We start from the raw sequence: 18,307 nt of genomic DNA on the forward strand, positions 1-18,307 counted from the left end.
ACAACAACAACAACAACAACAAAAAACAAACAAAAAAAACAACAACCAAAAACAACAACTATAAAACGTTATTATCCATGTTTTCAGCGTAGGTAAGCTACTCAGCAATGCCAAACCATCACGAGGTAAATCCTAGGCTCACAAAACTCTGGTAACAAATGTTGTGTGTTGGTTGCTAGCACAGACATGTAAGTGGTATAAAAGTGAAGTGTGGGCCGACAGTTTTAAGGATCATCTTAATGTTTGACCATTTGAGAGAAAAGTTAGCTAATTTTACATACTCACAAGTATATCATTATCCTCTCAGATTTCTGTCATTGCATTCTCCCATAATGTAAGGCAAAGCAATGTCAGTAGTTATATATATTATTTTCGTGCATTGGCATATTTTGGAAGATTGGTGATATGTAGCCGTATACTCACCTTTCGGATGATTACGAGCTTTGTAATCAGAATGTTTGTGATAAACTAGTTTGTTTTTTTGTTGTTGTTTTTTTTAAGTGGCATATCAATTCAAATGATGGATGCCATGCGTGGTGTTTTACCTTTCTAATAATCACGAGCATTGTCATACCTGTGTATTTGTTGTTCGAGAGGTGGCAGTCGAGCCACAACACTGGAAGAGAACGTAATAAACAGAGAGCAATTCAGCCTTGTGCGTGCAGTGTTTATTGTCAGAGTGCGACAGGGAGAAACACCACTCAGCCACGCTAGCACCACACGCCAACATTACATCAAGTTAAATCCAATATTCAAGATTAAGAAATTATATCACTATAACATAAAGCGCAAGGTAACAAACGACCACATCTTTGATGTTCCAAACATGTGTTTAATTTTTTCTTGACTGGAAAAAAAATATATTGTTTTCAGAAAGATACAAAACAAACTCATTCATGGAACCGCACCATAAGAGCTTAGGTCTGTAAAGAATTCTGAGTAATCTGAGTGAAACATGTGATGAAAGACTAGACAGGGTAACACACGACCACACCTTCGATTCTGAAAGGCTGGGTTTTACTTTACACACTTCCCAAAACATAGTGCTTGGAAAATATAAAACAACAACAACAACAACAACAAAAAACAACAACCAACAAACAAACAAAAAACCCAACAATTAATGAAATCGTATCGGGCAAGCTGAAAGTCTGTCAAGCATTCTGGGTATACAATGCGCAAAGAAAGACAGTCCAGGATTTGAGCAATACTGCAGAAGTGGCGTGGCACCATCAGTCAGCCGGTGTGTGAAGAGACAGACTTGCCAACACGGTCTGCTCTCTAGTCAGTACTGTCTATCGTCACCATCTGCCTCCTTGTGGCGTCCCTTATGTCCTTCATGAATGCCATAAGTTCTGGACAGTGACAGACATGGAAGAAGCTAAATTAAAGGAATGATTCAAAGACAGAAAACATGCCCATATATTTTACGAGTCTTACAAATTTGTGAAGATGGAAATAGATAAATGATTTCTAAAGGCATCTGTAGTGCAGAAGTTCTCATAGGTGGCCCAAAGTGCAGAAGAAGGAGAACTCTGGAGTGAAAACAACAAGACACACACATCCAAAAATAGATTATTGATAGGGCTTAGGAAAAGACGTGGTGGTCAAGTTGGTGAACACAATTAAAAACTGCACACACACACCCCTCCCCCCACACAACATACACATATTCCTGAACACTTAGCCATAATGTGTATGAACATGTGCACACACGTCAGAACACATAAACATAGCAATTCATTTGGACACACATGTGAAAACACACATACATGAACACGCTCGCACAAATGCACAAGCATGAATACAGTCATAGTGCGTGCATTCACACATATATCGGTACGTGGTCACATGCCTGTACCGGTACACACACACACACACACACACACACACACACACACACACACACACACACACACACACACACAGTCCCTCCCTTCCAACAGTCACTGTACCTGACCCTCCTCTCTCCGACTTCTTCAGCTGACCACGTGATGGCTGAACAACGTACCTGTCAAGACACACAATGCCATGTAATGATCACGAAAGCAACAGATCATTCTGCGTGACGATATCCGGAATAATGAGACACACTGTTTGACACTGGCATTTCAAACAACAGTATCTGTTTCAATCTCAGTGTGTCAGTTTCAGTTTCAGTGTGTCAGAGCATGCGAACTGATTTATATACACCACATGACATCTCCTATACTCTTAAGTGAAATACATAAAAAATACAGTGATGGAATGATACGTATTAGGCAAATGATTGAAAAGAAACGATAACAAAAATGGTCCTCGCTCCGGGAACCCTTGCGCACCGACTCACGTGCACACAATGACACAAGCGTACAGATGCACAGACACACAGAGACATAGACACACAGACACACATTAACACAGACACTCATGGTTTCATGACAAAAAAGATTACACACACACACAATTATTATACAACTCGTATGCAACAATTCGCAGTCACACAGACACCAAAGCCCAACCTTAAACCGACAAGCCCATGACCCAGGTCCCACCCTACACACACACACACACACACACACACACACACACACACACACACACACACACACACGCACGCACACACACAGACACACACCTCAATTCGCAGTAGCACAGAGCCAAACCCTCAGACGACAAGCGTATGAACCCAGGCCCTACCATGTGGTGTTTAAAAAAACAAAAACTTAAAGAATTAGATGTCTTGTCTCTCGCGTCAAACTGATGGCGATGTATTTCTTTCATTCCTTCATTCATTACTTAAATATCTATTCACTGACATGGACACATGGAGAAAACAACAAGAAACAACTTTTTTTTGTGGTTAACACAACTGCACGTAACAGCAAGGGAAATAAGGGGACATTCCAAAATCCAAACAGCTCACGTGTAGGTTTCATTTTGTAGGGAACAATATGAATGACATAAAACAACAACAACAACAACACACAGCTGATACCATTACCCGACACCAAGTTGTCTTTGTACTCAGAAAAAAGTCAGCGTGACTCACTTGGCAACCATCTGCATGTGGAAATTACGGTAATTCACAACAGCAGACAGCAAACTGTTGAATGCTTGTCTCAGGTCTTCGTTGGCACTGTTCTTCACTGCACACACACACACACACACACACACACACACACACACACACACACACACACACACACCTCACAAAATCATAAAAGACACAAATGCTCGCACACTCATACACAAACATTTGTCAAAAACATTTCTATAGCCTTTGACATAGGTGCAGATACATCTGAAAGTACACACATGAAAAATTAAAGCAAAAAAGCACACCAAGAAAAACATTACAAAAAAAAAGAAAAAGAACAACAAGCAAAAAATAAACAAAGAAATATTCGTTAAAGAGAAACCCTTCTGTGAAATGTAACAGAAACAAACAGTAGTACCTCTGCCAAAGAAAGAGTACATCACAGAAAAAAAGCCTTTTGATTTACAACGTAGTGTATGCCCCACCCTAAGAGTCAACACAACACGGATACACTGGAAACAGTCACTAGGGCTGACTGAACTGGAAGACACTGACAGTAAATGAAAACAAAGTTTTTAAAAACTGTAGGCTGTGAGAGAAGACTCACTTTTGACAAGAGGCGTCCGACGTTTCAGACACACAGGTCTGTCTTCAGGGACTGTGTCAGTTGGAAAGGACAGTGGGGTGGAGGTTAAAGCAAAGATTGTGAAAAATGTCATGAGGATTCACTCATTCAGCCATGCTCCCGAGAATTGATCTCGTCAAGATTCGTCTCGTTGAAACGTTTTTCACATTCTTACATTTGCAACAAAAAAGCAAGGAAATGGAACTAGTTTCTACAGTATTTCTGGATATGTCTGCACGTAGTCTGGAGGAAAAACAGTGTATATTCTGCCTTTTTTCCGCATCAGTATGACACGGAAGCCAGCCGAGGCTGTATACTCCCGTGGGCTGACTGGGTCAGTCAGAAAAGGAAGGCAGGGACGAACAGAGAATTGAATAGGGATCAGGCTATGGACGTAAAGAGTCACAGGAGCGTGAAAGAAGGTGAAGAATATAAAGGAAGGTGGTATGGAGGCGGGAAAGTGGAGCGGGTGTGGAAAGAAGTGGAGTGATAGGGGAAAAGTGGAGTGGGTGTGGAAAGAAGTGGAGTGATAGGGGAAAAGTGGAGTGGGTGTGGAAAGAAGTGGAGTGGGTGTGGAAAGAAGTGGAGTGACAGGGGAAAAGTGGAGTGGGTGTGGAAAGAAGTGGAGGGGGGAAAGTGGAGTGGGTGTGGAAAGAAGTGGAGTGATAGGGGAAAAGTGGAGTGGGTGTGGAAAGAAGTGGAGGGGGGAAAGTGGAGTGGGTGTGGAAAGAAGTGGAGTGATAGGGGAAAAGTGGAGTGGGTGTGGAAAGAAGTGGAGTGATAGGGGAAAAGTGTAGTGGGTGTGGAAAGAAGTGGAGTGATAGGGGAAAAGTGGAGTGGGTGTGGAAAGAAGTGGAGTGATAGGGGAAAAGTGGAGTGGGTGTGGAAAGAAGTGGAGGGGGGAAAGTGGAGCGGGTGGAGAAGAAAGGGGAAACAATGGATTGTAATAGGGAAGAAAGAAAAGGCCACCACACCATCGATCACCTCAGAGAAAGAATGGTGGAGAAAGGGAGCAGCTGAAAGTATCACCTGAAAGGTGGAAGTGCGAGCCATTACTGTTCAAACGAATATTCACCGAAAGAAATATGTTCAATGCTTTCCTTCATTTCATCTGCCCAGAAGATAGATACCATTTGCTGGAACGACGGGAACAGGTCAAGATCTTCCGCCTGAGGACTGGACACAACCGCCTGCTCCACCAAATGCACACAAAATTTGGCATTGGACAGAGTGGAGAGTGCCCTTGTGGTGAAGGACCAATGACAACCAACCACATCCTTCAAGACTGTACGACGCATGCAACATCCAGGAGGAAGTACTGGCCAACACCGACAGCAGTGGAAGCCAAACTGTACGGCACCCTGGAGGAGCTGCGACGGACGGCAGCCTTCATCGAGGACACCGGGCTACTCATCTAATGGGAGGCGAACGAGGAAGAAGAAGAAGCAGAAGAAGAATTTCAAAAGTCATAGTTGCTATTTTGCGTAACATACATTTACACACATGTTGGTTCCGATAACCCGATGAATAATATGCATGTGGACCTGTTTCAGTATAGCATCTCGGATTCTGTGAATTGAAGATGTACTTTGTCCCAAACAATATTTTAACCAACTGTTTGTTGCACCGATTTGGCAAACGTTTGTCTTGTGTCATACATCATAGCATTGCTGAATATCTTTATTCACAGAATCCGATAATAATAATCTTCAACGTTGGAATTTTTTCGGGACATGTGTGTGTGAATCTTAGTCCACAATGTTTTACGTATTCCTTAAATCGACATTGACTTTCATGCTGTGTTGTTTGGCATATTCCATAATCGATATTGACTTCTATGCTGTTTTAATATGAAACATATCGAATGTATACAAATCTCCAGTACCTTTTAAGAAATGTGCAGTGCAATTGATTTCTTTCCGTAGCCATTTTTCATCTCGCTGCTTTTTCAAGTTTTCGCCCATCACAAATATGGGTTAGACTAGAGGATACGTTAGTGCTTTGTGTTTTACAGAATAAAAAAAGTAACTAAAAGCTCTGAATGTGTCAAGCCAAACATTCATTGTGTGAAGTACATGTTATCGCAAAACTGGGACTTTAATTATTTCTTCTAAAAAAAAAAGGGGGGGATATAATTAACTGAATATAGCTTTCCTTTCGGGTTTTGTTGATCTAGATTGTCTTAACCTCGTACTGTTTAATGCCTCAATGGATTTCCTTATATAAGGAGCACTTAAACTTCTATTCATTACACTTTTACAGATGTTTTCATACTAATTTTGTCTTCCTTTTTCTCTGCTAGACAAATCAAAAGCACATTTTCTAGATGTCATTTACGTCGTTGTCTGGTGGGTCCGACATAATTTTGTTAGGAACAACTCTTATTAGTGTGGCTCCTTTTACACGACTTATCGTCCTATCTAAAAGACTAGAGCCCAGACCACAACTGAAGTGGAGGGGATAGTAAAACATATGTCAGTCCATGAATCACACACACATACACATATATCCCCCCATACCCCCCTCCTCCCCGCCCCACCCACAGACATGCATGCACACTTACACTCACTGCTGATTTTGATACACAAAGGTGCAAAGTTTCAACAAATAACTGATTAGTAGAAAGTAAAATACTCAAAGAAATTAAGGATACAACAGAGTCATGTACCCATATTCTGAAGGCCGTGGGACCGATCTTCCACGGCAGCAATGAAACGCTGATGACCAGGAAGAATGCGGCTCCGCATCTTCAACAAAAAGGCCTTCTTATCTGAAAGAAAAGACACGGTAAACACTTCTCAAGAACACATCTGACATCACATAAATACGCGTAAAGTATTTATTCTTATTTGTTTCTTAGCTGCAATATTATTTGCATACTGAAAAAACCTTTAGAACAAAATTTGACGGAAAACCAAATTCCCAATATCTGCTTATATTGTGTTCGAAAAGTTGGTATATTCTGGTCTGTTCACTTAAAAAAAAAAAAAAAGTTAAATTTTCATTTTCCTTTCTATCATATTTTCTGAGAAAAAAAATGCAGTCAGTTATTTACACTGAGGTTTAATGTGGTACAGTTGGCAGGTATGGTCATTCCTAGGATCGGCAGGGAACTCTAACACCACGCTGACACGACCAGAATGGCAGCGAGAATGTACATTTTTGATGAAAAGTAAAAAAAAACAAAAAAAACACTGAATGTCAGCTTGGCGCTCTTCCACGTGAATTATTCCAGATACCTGTTATACAAGTACCTTGACAAAAATATCTTCTTTTACATCATTCCATTAAGTTTCTCAAGACTAAAATGAGGAGAATTACAAACAGTGGCATTCAGCACAATGTCAACAGCCTGATACAGCACAGGTGGGAGATATAGATATTATTTGTCATAACTCAAATAGTGCTATTGTCCCAGGCCCATGGCAATGTGAGTGTGTGTGATGGAAGAGTAGAGAGAATGGAGGTGGGTAGATGGATGGTGGTGGTGTGGTTTGAAAGGGAGAATGACCCGATTTTTACCCCTTTTACCTTTTCTATCCAAAATTTTATTTTACAATTTTTACCAAATCTGTAGCATGCAGATTACAATTATGTTCCTGTTTACATGTATGTATTTTAAGTGAAAATTGCTCTCATCTCAGCCGTTTAATCATGTGTGTGTCTGTGCGTGTGTGTTAATATGAGTGTTGGAGTGTAACAGTTGTAGTATTGATAGTGTGTTACTTTGCGAGTTTTATGCATTGTATTTTTATAATATTAATGATTTTGTTTTATGTTTCTACTTCTTCTTATATGCTTTCTTGTTTCACTTTAGGTACTGGATTGTAAAGCGCTTAGAGCTTGCTTATGCTTATATTATAGCGCTATATGAAAATAAAATATTATTATCATTATTATAAAGTTACCTGCAGAATGTTGAACCCCCGTCAGAGCGTCTAACACCTGCAAGATTCCACTCTGAGCTGCAGTGCCGGCTGTAGCCTGTCAAACATGTTTTCTTGTGAATGTAATGTTACCATGAATAAACATACTGAGGCTGCTGAACAGTGTCGTATCACATTTGGGTAGCGTACACTTGAGTCATCGTGAATCGACATGTTCAGCAAAGCACTTGCTTGATTCAGATTGCAATGACACATTCTGGCTGTCTAAGAGCTTGTAAAATATAGACAAACAATTCATCCTGTTCACTCTGTTACGGTAAAATACTGAAGATGCATTTATCTTCGTATAATACCGATGTGGCATGGTGGACCTTAGGTGAAGTATTAAAGATGGATGTTTGTCTTAAGAACTGGAGTAGCACTTCCACCATTTTCATTTCACATCTTTTTACGTGCGCGATATTAGACGTATAATTACACTACTCATTGGCAATGTTACTTCATGTCCCCACTGTAAAGAAAACAACCACAAGAACAACAAGTGGCAAAGCCTGATATCATGGCTCACTTGAGATTCCTGCTGTATAACAAAAAACGGAAACACTGGTGGTGGAGGGGGTGGGGAGAGATGGGGGTGGGGGATTACCAGTGCATACAGAACGATCAAAACCATATGTTTGCTCAGCAACAGATACGACTGTTTGTCGAATCAAAAGTTATGTGCTGGAAAAGGAGAAACGCCACCCACATCGATCGACATTTCGTTGTTTTGCGATCATGATATATAATTCATAAAGTATCAAACTGTCTTCATTTCGACGCTTTGACTTCGGTAAATCGTAACCAAAATTGCAAACATATTTGCGGGCGTATTATACACGATAATCATTCAGGACAGGCCCATTTCCCCACTCTACACAGTGCGGACTGATGGACCGATAAACACCTGCCTCTCTGGTCAAAGACATTCAAATATTTGGCTTCTTATTGTCGGAATACATGGAAACACACGCTCATGTTCAAAATTTATGAATGTTTTTCCATTCAAACAACGGTAGAAATTGGGGCAGGTGGCCTCTTTCTAAGACATTTTCAAACGAGAATGCGCAGAGCGAGTATAGTCCAACAGAGAAAATCTGGACAGAAAATTTGTTGATTTTAAAATGGTCGTTTGTAGAAATTATACAGGAAGTAAAGAGATTCTTGCACAAATCATTCTCTGGATACGATTTAGCGGCTTTCTTCTCTCTCCTTTTAAAACCCCTTCAGTGCTAGGGGAAAAACAGTAGAAAGTGGTGTTTCACGTCATAAAACAATATCTAAAACAACTGGCCTGATGATTGATGATTTATTAACATTTTATAGTGCCAGAGCCTAAAATTAAAGCTATTTAGGCAGCAAAAATTGGCCTAAAACTTAGAAAACGATATGGGGATATACCATTCTTGATAAACTGTGTAATTTTTCAGTTTTTCAGAGTTATTTCCCTTTTCTGATGACGTTATCAGCGATGTCACTTTGCACGTACGTGATACGTTCCACGGCACTCAAGGGTTTTTAATGATATGTTATCGGTAACCATCGATGTATGCCGTGCACTTTTATGATTACGCCCTGCATATCAGGAAGACGTTGCTGCTGCGCCACTTTTAGAGACAAAACGACCACTTGGGCGAATGTAGATAGTGGGAGACCTTCACACTGAGTGTAAAACACAAAAGTTTTTCACTGCCTTGAGCCATATTTTAGAATATAATGTTTTAGATGAGTGAGATCCGTTTAAAAAAATATTCGTCATAGTACATTTATATAGATGCCCCGTTACCTGGCAGAATTGTGTAACTCATTGCAGATGTATGCTTCAATGTGACTTCCATATTAAGCAGAGCAGTAGGCATCCTTTGATTAACGAATTAACTCTCCTGGTTTACAGAAGGCAGCCATGAAGGGCGTTTTTTTTCTGGTGTGCTTTTGTTTTTGTATTTTGTTGTTATTTTTTCTCTGTATGCACATGATCAAGTGATGGACTGGCATATATGTGGGCACATACATATGTAACTGAGGAAAGAAGGGAATAACCCAAAAATACTATTGTGTCCATTCATAATGTGAACATAACAGAATGTCCATCTTATAGACGTCAGACAGATACTAGGAGGCCTTCGTCAATGTAATAGACTCAATGCTTCCTGAGTTGTGAGTTGTTATTTAAATATATATATATATATATATATGTGTGTGTGTGTGTGTGTGTGTGTGTGTGTGTGAAACGCTGGAAGCCCCCCCCTCCTCCCCCCCCCCCCCCCCCCCAAAAAAAAAAAATCCTTTAGTCTTTGAAGAATGTGGAGTTGTGCTCTGGGGAATGTTTCTGGTGCAGAGTCGGTTGTGGCTTGACACGGCTGTTCGGGATGGCTGTCCCTTCCACTTTAAGCAGATGAAGTCAGATGCTGGTCTGTCTGTCTGTCACACTCCAGGTCTTCCTTGCTTCACCACTTCGCTTCTGAATGTTGGACAAGCGTCTCCTCAAACCTGGAGAGGCCTTTCTGTATTGTCTGCCTCCAGGATGATCGTTCGGAGGCTGCAGCTTCCCACGTGTCTGGGGTTGATGCTTAGGGTTTTGAAAACACTTTTGCACTGATCTTTATATCGTAGTTAGGGTCTCCCTGCCCGGCGCTTTCCCTGTTACCAAGCTCTCTGTACAGGAGGTCTGTGGGTATTCGGTCATCAACCATTCGAACAACGTGTGTGTTGGAACCAGCGCATGCATCTTTGCTTCAGGAGGTTCTACATGCTGGGGGATCCCAGTCCTCTCGAGGACAGTGTTGCTGGAGATTTTGCCCTGTCCAGGATGCGTCGGAGGCAGCACATGTGGAAGGCGCTAAGTATTGCAGAGTCCACGCTTCACTGCCGTACAGTTCGTGATCAGAGGTTTTGATGCTGAGTCCTGTCCCATGACCCATGTTTTCTTGAGACTGATGGTGGAAAGTCCGCGGGAGTCACGGCAAGCCAAGTGGAAGCGGTTCATGAGATGCTGAAGGTCTTCAGCTGAGTAGGTGATAACCGCTGATATATATATAATATATAATTACACACACACACACACACACACACACATATATGTATATATATATATATATATATGTATATATATATATATATATATATATATATATATATATATATATATATATATATATACATCCTGGTTTTTGAAATGTTTTGGGCTTCATCGAAATTTTTGTGCCCGTCCCAAAAGTGAATTGCCATTGTAATTAGAATGTGCCGAAAGAAATTATTCAGCAAGGTTTGGTGTCAAACACACACACACACACACACACACACACACACACACACACACACACACACACACACACACAGAGTTACCTGTAACGGCTGGTCAGATACCCCTTCATAGATCAGACCATCAGGCAATGGGTTGTCCTCCCCACCCCATCTGTCAGAGCCACAGATCAAAGCTACTAAACTGACTCTTTACATCTGTCACCAACTTGACACTTTATACTTCTGTCACTAGAATGACACTTTACGTATGTCGATAAAGTGACACTGTACATCTGTCAGCAGCATGACACTTTATGTGTATCACTTAAGCGACCCTCTACATCTGTCATGCTTTGATTAAAGTTAACTAAAAGAAACAAAAAGGTGAAAAACATCTGGTGTTAAAAAACAACAACAAATAATGAGGCCAGGAGATGAAATAATTAACAAATAGTAAAGAGTGGTAACTCTCTCCATTCACAAGGTACACAACTTCAAGTCAGTGCTGTTTACGCTACCGATTCAGCTAGCACACAGGTAAATAAAAGGTACATTGGAACAAACCCAGACACTTCCTCAAAAAGGAATCGCCGGGCCTGTCCTATTACCGATAATTTGACATGTGCACACAGCAGCAAAGACAGAAGAAATGTGCAAAAACACAAATTAGCTTTTATTCAAGACTGGCATAGCCTCTTTAATCCTGAACAAGCCACACAGAACCACATCTGCTGTTACATTTAAGATAATATGTTGGGCGACGGATCACACAGTCCGAGATCAGCACAAAGAACTGACTGGCCGTTTACTTGTAAAGAGTATGTTTCAGTCTTGTAATTCATAAATGTATTTAGAACAGAGAACTGAAAGAAAGTTTACCCTTTCATGTAAGCCTTGACTGTGTTGAAAAACGTAGCTGAAGACAACTTCTCTGCAATAAAGAAGATATGACAACATGTTGTAACACAGACACATCTGCATTCCATTTAATCAAATAAATAATAATTTAGAATAATGGAATGGGAAGTCGATGGCATTTTCAGTCACGAACAGTATCCTCACCTGGAAACGTTGTGCTGGAAAGTTTCTCTTTTCTAATACTTCTTTTGTGCGTGGCTTTTCTTTTCTTTTCTTTCTTTCTGTCGCGCTATTCTTTCTGGTTTTATGTCGAATTTGTCCGTTCACATGTATTTCAGGATATCTTAAAAAAAGAAAAAAAAGATTTCTGGACTTGTTAATCGCGCGTTATCCAAACCATGTATCTGACGTCTGACTGCTTTCCTACTTTTTTCCTTTTTAAATATGTATACCTGTATTTAATATATGATTGTGTGTGTTATGTTTAAATAATATTTGACGAAACAGCACTGTGACATATTGATTTCGCATTACTAGCCTTCCCCCACCCTCTACCTTCCCCCGCCCTCCGAGCGCGCGCACACACACACACACACACACACACACAAAACGAAAAAAAGAAAAGAAAAGGGGAAAAAACCCCCACTTATACAACAAAGTGAATGTGTGAAGAATGTTGTAGGATACAAGTGCAGCGCAATGCATATCCAAAATCCCCAAAGATCTCCTTCACAGTCATGTTGAAACTGAGATTTAGTCTCAAGCTGCCCGACGACCACTCCTTCGCAACACAGATCTATGGAAGACAAACGTGTATACAGTCGAATAATGATACACCGGCAAGTGAGCAAACGTAGCTGAGGATCCTGCTTGCCTGAGAGAGCATTAGTTTAACTTAATTAATCCGGACAAATAGTTTTCTCCCTTGCTTTCCCCTGCAGACGACCCATTTGTTAGGGTTAGGGGAAAAAAATCACACAAAAATACAAAACACAAAGTAACTGAAAGAAACTACCTGTACTTGACCCACTGTCACTTCTTCTAACGTCGTGTGTACGCCCACCGCCTCCTCTTCACAGCCCTCAGAAGCTGAGTCATTGTCAGTTCCTTCTTGCTGGTAGCTTTCTTCACTGCAGATACTTTATTCAACGTCTTCATCATCCTCGTCGATGTCGAAACCTTCAGTATGAAGCATTTCAATCACTTCAGCAACAGTAAAAAGCCGCTGTCGTGATCTAGTTTGAAAAAAAAAAAAAAAAAAAAATCGACTTGTATCGCCTGCGACGCTATTTTCGATACGTATGCAGATCAGCTTGCTTGTTGTGTGGGGTACAAAGATCAACGGCTGGCCAGCGAGTGAATTGTCACGGAAACCTCACGAAGAAACTTTCCATTCGACCCTTGACACGTTCGCAATGCCCGGTGTAGCTGCAATTTTTATGCTACCCCACGAGGAAAACGTGGACAACTTTGTAATTGTCGAAACCGGTATAGCGTTCCATCGTCCGGAGTGTTTTAGGCGAGCTCAGCAAAAGCGAATCACACAATTGTTTGAGCAGTGGAGGGAGTTACGGAGTGCTGCCGATCAACACAGACACAGACTACCGTTCCAGGATTAGTTTGTTCGGCTACCGCAGATACTGTAAAAGCTTCTTTTTTTTGTGCTGCTCGTCATCTGCAACGTTTCAGTGGCATTACTCCCACGCCGCTCATTTAGATTCCCCCAAACACAGCCACCCCCGGGTTCGTCTGTCACATTCCCAACGTCGGCAGTCCGCATGGAACCATCGATGTTAGGTCGCCAGGAGGCCACACACCAGAGGAGACTCTGCGATGCTGCTGAGTCACTTCGGTGGTGTTCAGTGGTGCCTGTTCTGATTAATGTACTAAGGAAACCACCTACTAAGCCCCTTGCTGACGACAATAATGGCTTGGTCGCTTATGTTAAAGCTTTATCATGTGATCACCATCACAGGAACAATCCACAGTTTTGTGGGACAGGCGGAGACCACTGCTCTACAACAACAACACACAGCATCGAATCATGTCCTCCTGTACCTTCCCACACCGGGTAAAGAAGCTCACCGTACATACGAGAAGAGGTTTTCGTCATGGTATCTACCACTTGCGTGAGTTTAACGAGGCCATCGGACACGGATTTTTCATCCCCGCTCTTCACTCCTTCCAGAATGGCTAACAAGGCCTGAAAGCAGAGAATAAACCTGTTCATTGTTGTTGTTCTCGAATGTTTTTTTAAATTGTTTTTACATATGTTAATTTATTTTAATTTTTTTATCAGGAAACTGTGAAAAAAAAGTTTGCTGAAACCGTGTTGACTGATACCGAATACAAATGGTTAGAAATATTTGATGAAAATAGGCGCTTCTAATTAGTAAAACATACTGCAAGAATTACTGACCTGCGTCTTTCAGTATTTCCTTCGGACGTTTTAACGAATATAACTTTTCAGTACAACTACCCTGTAACTTTTCAAAAACCTTACTGCTTGAAGAGCAAGCCAGATAAGAACACGAGCAACTGGCCTTTGATGGCAGCGTCATTTGCGCTTTGCATGACCGGCATTTCAGATGTATGTAGAGGGCAGTCATGCCCCCCCCCCCCCCCGGCCCCCGGCCACCCCCCCCCCCCCCCCTCTTTTTTTTCTTCTTTTTTTTTAGAGTGTCACATATGGTTTCTTAAAAGTGAACCTGACGTTGCACGCCGTCTTGAAAGAACGAGACTCGGCCAACACTTTCTTTTCTTATGTAAAAGCAGCAAGTTGTGTTAAAAAAAAAACCCAACTAACAGCACAGTAACAGGAGAATGTCGCAACACAGTTGTACATAGATTTTTTTTTCACACAGACACATACATCCAGTAACAAAATCTTACCTTGGTACCCTTGCCAAAATCTATCTCTACAGCGGTGCTGACAAGGGTGAACCACTCGGATTCTTTCCCACCAGGCAGGCAATAGAGGGCGCTCATATTGCTGATCAACAGAAAACACACAGACATGTTAATAAACATCATTGCTGATCAACATATAACATACAGACATGTTAATAAACATAATTGCTTATCAGTATATAACGTACAAACATGTTAATGAACATCATTGCTGATCAACATAAACCATACAGCACATGTTAATAAACATCACTGCTGATCAACATAAACATACAGTCATGTTAATAAACATCATTGCTGACCAACATACAACGAACAGACATGTTAATAAACATCACTGCTGATTAACGTATAACGTACAGTCGTGTTAATAAAAATCACTGCTGATCAACATATAACGTACAGACATGTTAATAAACATCACTGCTGATCAACATATAACGTAGTCATGTTAATAAACATCACTGCTGATCAACATATAACGTACAGTCATGTTAATAAACATAATTGCTGATCGACACACAACGTACAGACGTGTTAATAAACATCATTGTTGATCAACGTGCGACATACGAATATGATAATAAACATGATGTTCTGTTCATGGAGTTGATGACAAACATCATCTTCACTTCACTTCATGGAGTTGATAACATCTTCACTTCATGGAGTTGATAACAAACATAATCTTCTCTTCTTGGAGTTGATAACTAACATCATCTTCACTTCATGAAGTTGATAACAAACATCATCTTCTCTTCGCAGAGTTGATAACAAACATCATCTTCTCTTCGCAGAGTTGATAACAAACATCATCATCTCTTCATGGGGTTGATAACAAACATCATCTTCTCTTCATGGGGTTGATAACAAACATAATCTTCTCTTCGTGGAGTTGATAATAAACATCATCTTCTCTTCGTGGAGTTGATAATAAACATCATCTTCTCTTCGTGGAGTTGATAATAAACATCATCTTCTCTTCGTGGAGTTGATAACAAACATCATCTTCTCTTCGTGGAGTTGATAACAAACATCATCTTCTCTTCGTGGGGTTGATAACAAACATCATCTTCTCTTCATGGGGTTGATAACAAACATCATCTTCTCTTCGTGGAGTTGATAACAAGCAGCGGGTCACTGAAATAGTCGGACTGGATGGAGTATTAAAAGGTTTCCTGGCATTTACACTTCAGCAATAATTCATCCACAAATCAGTCCGAAATTCATCAAGGTGAATCAAAACGCTGAGAAACCTAATCTAACCCCACATGATCTCTGAGATATTACTGAAACAAGATTTGAGTTTGATTAACTAGGGAACACAAGACCAATATGGTTTACGCCGTTGTCTGTTTTGTCTGTATGCTTTTCTTTCCTACTCTGTCTAGTCTGCCCCTAGTCTATGTCTCTTTCTCTCCCCCTCTCTCAGCGATACTTACTCCAACTCCAGAGGTCTGAAACAAAAGGAAAAAAAAACAACAACTCAAAATGTACAACGGGGGAGATATTGTCAACTATATTATTCACATTTGATTCTACTTAAGCAGCATAAAGTAATGTCACTCTCCTGGTACAAACAAAAGACATCTCCAGTGAGGCATGACTGCTATTTCAATGACATTGGTGCCACTGCCCGAAGCTGACAATATTGAAAAAATAGCCTGGATTCGGGAGTCACCAGAATCAAAGTGAAGTGCTGATACCGTTCCTTTAGAATCAAAAGTACCATTTTAAAAGCATGAACAATTTTTGCTTCACAAATTCCTCCTCAATGGTCTGTAGAGTTAGCCAGAAAAATGGGAAAAGAAAGCATTCAAATTGTTAAATTAGAATTGGAGACCGCAAACACATTCTTCCAAAGTCATTCTTCGTCACACTAGTGACAGAGACAGCTTAGAGTCAGAACTGCATTCTTCCAATTAATGCTTGATTAACTGCGCGATTGAAGATACCAAATCAATAAAACAAAACAACATCTTCTTCCACTTAATGCCTGATTAATTGCGCGATTGAATATATCAAATCAATAAAACAAAGCAACATCCAAAATATCTTTAAAACCCCAAATAACCCAAACTCCTAACTCAGAATACTATCTAAAAATTCCTTCATAATTCTAGTATGGCAGAAGAGTACCTGACTTTCCCCAGCCCAGAGGGCAGGGGGAGCTACAAGCACACAGTGTACCAGGAAGTGAGGCCAGGGAGAGACTTCACAGCAAGAGAGAGAGAGAGAGAGAGAGAGAGAGAGAGAGGGAGGGAGGGAGGGAGGGAGAGAGAGTACTTCGGAGGATATACATGTTGAAGAGGCCAGAAAAAAATCTGGAATTATTGTCATCTCCCTTCCACCTCTCTCTTCTTTTTTTCTCTCGCAATGTTTGGCTCATGCTTGTGTTGCAAAAAGATGAGAAACCAACCTCGATGACAAAGGAAAATTTTGTTTGAATAAGAGAGGTTTTCCACGCTTTCTCACACGTTCCATGAAAGCATAGGGACGCCCCCGAAAGAATGTGTTGCAGGCGAATGACCATAGCTTTCTCGCAATCCCACACTTTCTCGTAAAGTGAAATAAAATGTGGGGGCGCCCCTGTGCTTTCTTTCGATGTACAAAAAAAAAAGTGGAATTGCGAGAAGGCGTGGACTGCATACTGACAGAGACGGACATGTGAATTATCTGAGCATTGCACAGGACAGAAGAGATCCGCTCACTTGGTGGGATCGATGAGTCTGTAGTTGGCCAGGATCAGCGCAGAGTGAGTCAGGACAGGCATGATTCCCAGCTCCTTGGACAGCCCACACAGAGGCACCGCTACACATGCCGGCAGGACCTGTTCCACAGTAATACCGCGTGCAGCAAGACATCAATATAACAATGGACAGAACTGAAGTGTGGAGGTGTAAATTAAGAGGTGTCCAACCCATTTTGGCTTGCAGAGAGTAATAAAGACTGCTGCCACAGCTGTAAACGAACATCTCTCAGTACAAACGCGGAAGGGAGAAGGGAAACACTGTTTTTAAATCTACAACAAAACGAATCTAAGATGACGTAAAAAATACGAAAAGAATGAAATATATTTTTACAGAGAAAGGGTACACACACACACACACACACACACACACACACATGTATATACATATATTTTTTGTCTTCTCTCACAATCGTGAAATTAAGGGAAGCAAGTAGTAGGACTTTAACTTTGACACGGTTTAAGATAGCTGATTTGATTGGATATGTTAAATGAATTGTGCATTTCCAGTGCTGGGAAATGTTGGTAACATTTCAGAACGACAGTTTTGACAGGAATTTGCATAATTGTCATTTGCAATCAGACCATAGGATATTTTGACGTGAGTCTATTTGCGGACGATGTTGCACAATTACTGGGCGCTCTCAAAAGGGTGTGGTTGTGTGTGATGTGGTGTGTGTGTGTGTGTGTGTGTGTGTGTGTGTGTGTGTGTTCAAAACCAACAATAAACAGTCTAGTGCGATGTTCCAATAATATGTTATGTTTAATGATTTCAAGACCCGCTTCTGCTTTAATTGTCCACATGTACTCAACCCCATCGTTCGCAAATAGACGTGCCCTTTTCGCATTTACCGTCATTCACCCCTGCTGTTTAAACCGTTGAAAAAAATATTGAAGAAAAAGGAGCAGACGAACTTTTCCTGGTGCAACCAGTCGAAAAAAGCCTTCAGAAGCAAAAGAGCTACATCTGACGATCA

The 18,307-nt window shown here is 40.9% G+C and overlaps 1 protein-coding gene and 1 long non-coding RNA gene across 4 annotated transcripts; both read right to left on the reverse strand.

Annotated features, from left to right (window-relative positions):
• Positions 1-711: 711 nt before the first annotated feature.
• On the reverse strand, positions 712-13,870 carry LOC143293630 (myoglobin-like). 3 transcript variants are annotated; one of them, XM_076604721.1, is made up of 8 exons: positions 13,757-13,870; positions 11,693-11,744; positions 10,916-10,985; positions 7,553-7,628; positions 6,313-6,414; positions 3,032-3,128; positions 1,956-2,011; positions 712-1,355 (listed from the first exon to the last, which is right to left on the reverse strand). In XM_076604721.1, exons 1-8 carry the CDS (start codon positions 13,782-13,784, stop codon positions 1,282-1,284), a joined length of 555 nt encoding a protein of 184 aa, XP_076460836.1. In that variant the 5' UTR covers positions 13,785-13,870; the 3' UTR covers positions 712-1,281. The 3 variants fall into 3 exon arrangements, with proteins under 3 accessions (XP_076460836.1, XP_076460847.1, XP_076460856.1); XM_076604732.1 differs by lacking the exon at positions 13,757-13,870 and adding an exon at positions 12,687-12,813; XM_076604741.1 differs by lacking the exon at positions 13,757-13,870 and adding an exon at positions 12,318-12,546.
• Positions 13,871-14,578: 708 nt separating this feature from the next.
• On the reverse strand, positions 14,579-17,411 carry LOC143294739 (uncharacterized). The gene is made up of 3 exons (XR_013056917.1): positions 17,293-17,411; positions 16,024-16,038; positions 14,579-14,663 (listed from the first exon to the last, which is right to left on the reverse strand). It is a non-coding gene; the product is annotated as an uncharacterized LOC143294739 (long non-coding RNA).
• Positions 17,412-18,307: the final 896 nt, after the last annotated feature.

This window comes from Babylonia areolata, chromosome 1, assembly GCF_041734735.1.
Source record: "Babylonia areolata isolate BAREFJ2019XMU chromosome 1, ASM4173473v1, whole genome shotgun sequence".
Lineage (NCBI taxonomy): Eukaryota > Metazoa > Mollusca > Gastropoda > Neogastropoda > Buccinidae > Babylonia > Babylonia areolata.

Excerpts from the sequence above, each read along its gene's own strand:
- LOC143293630 (XM_076604721.1), bottom strand. The coding sequence starts at position 13,784 with ATGACGAAAACCTCTTCTCGTATGTACG. Across the intron at positions 10,986-11,692 it reads GTCAAGGCTTACATGAAAGG|ATGGGGTGGGGAGGACAACC; the intron begins GTAAACTTTCTT and ends TGGCTCTGACAG. Across the intron at positions 6,415-7,552 it reads GGGGGTTCAACATTCTGCAG|ATAAGAAGGCCTTTTTGTTG; the intron begins GTAACTTTATAA and ends CTTTTCTTTCAG.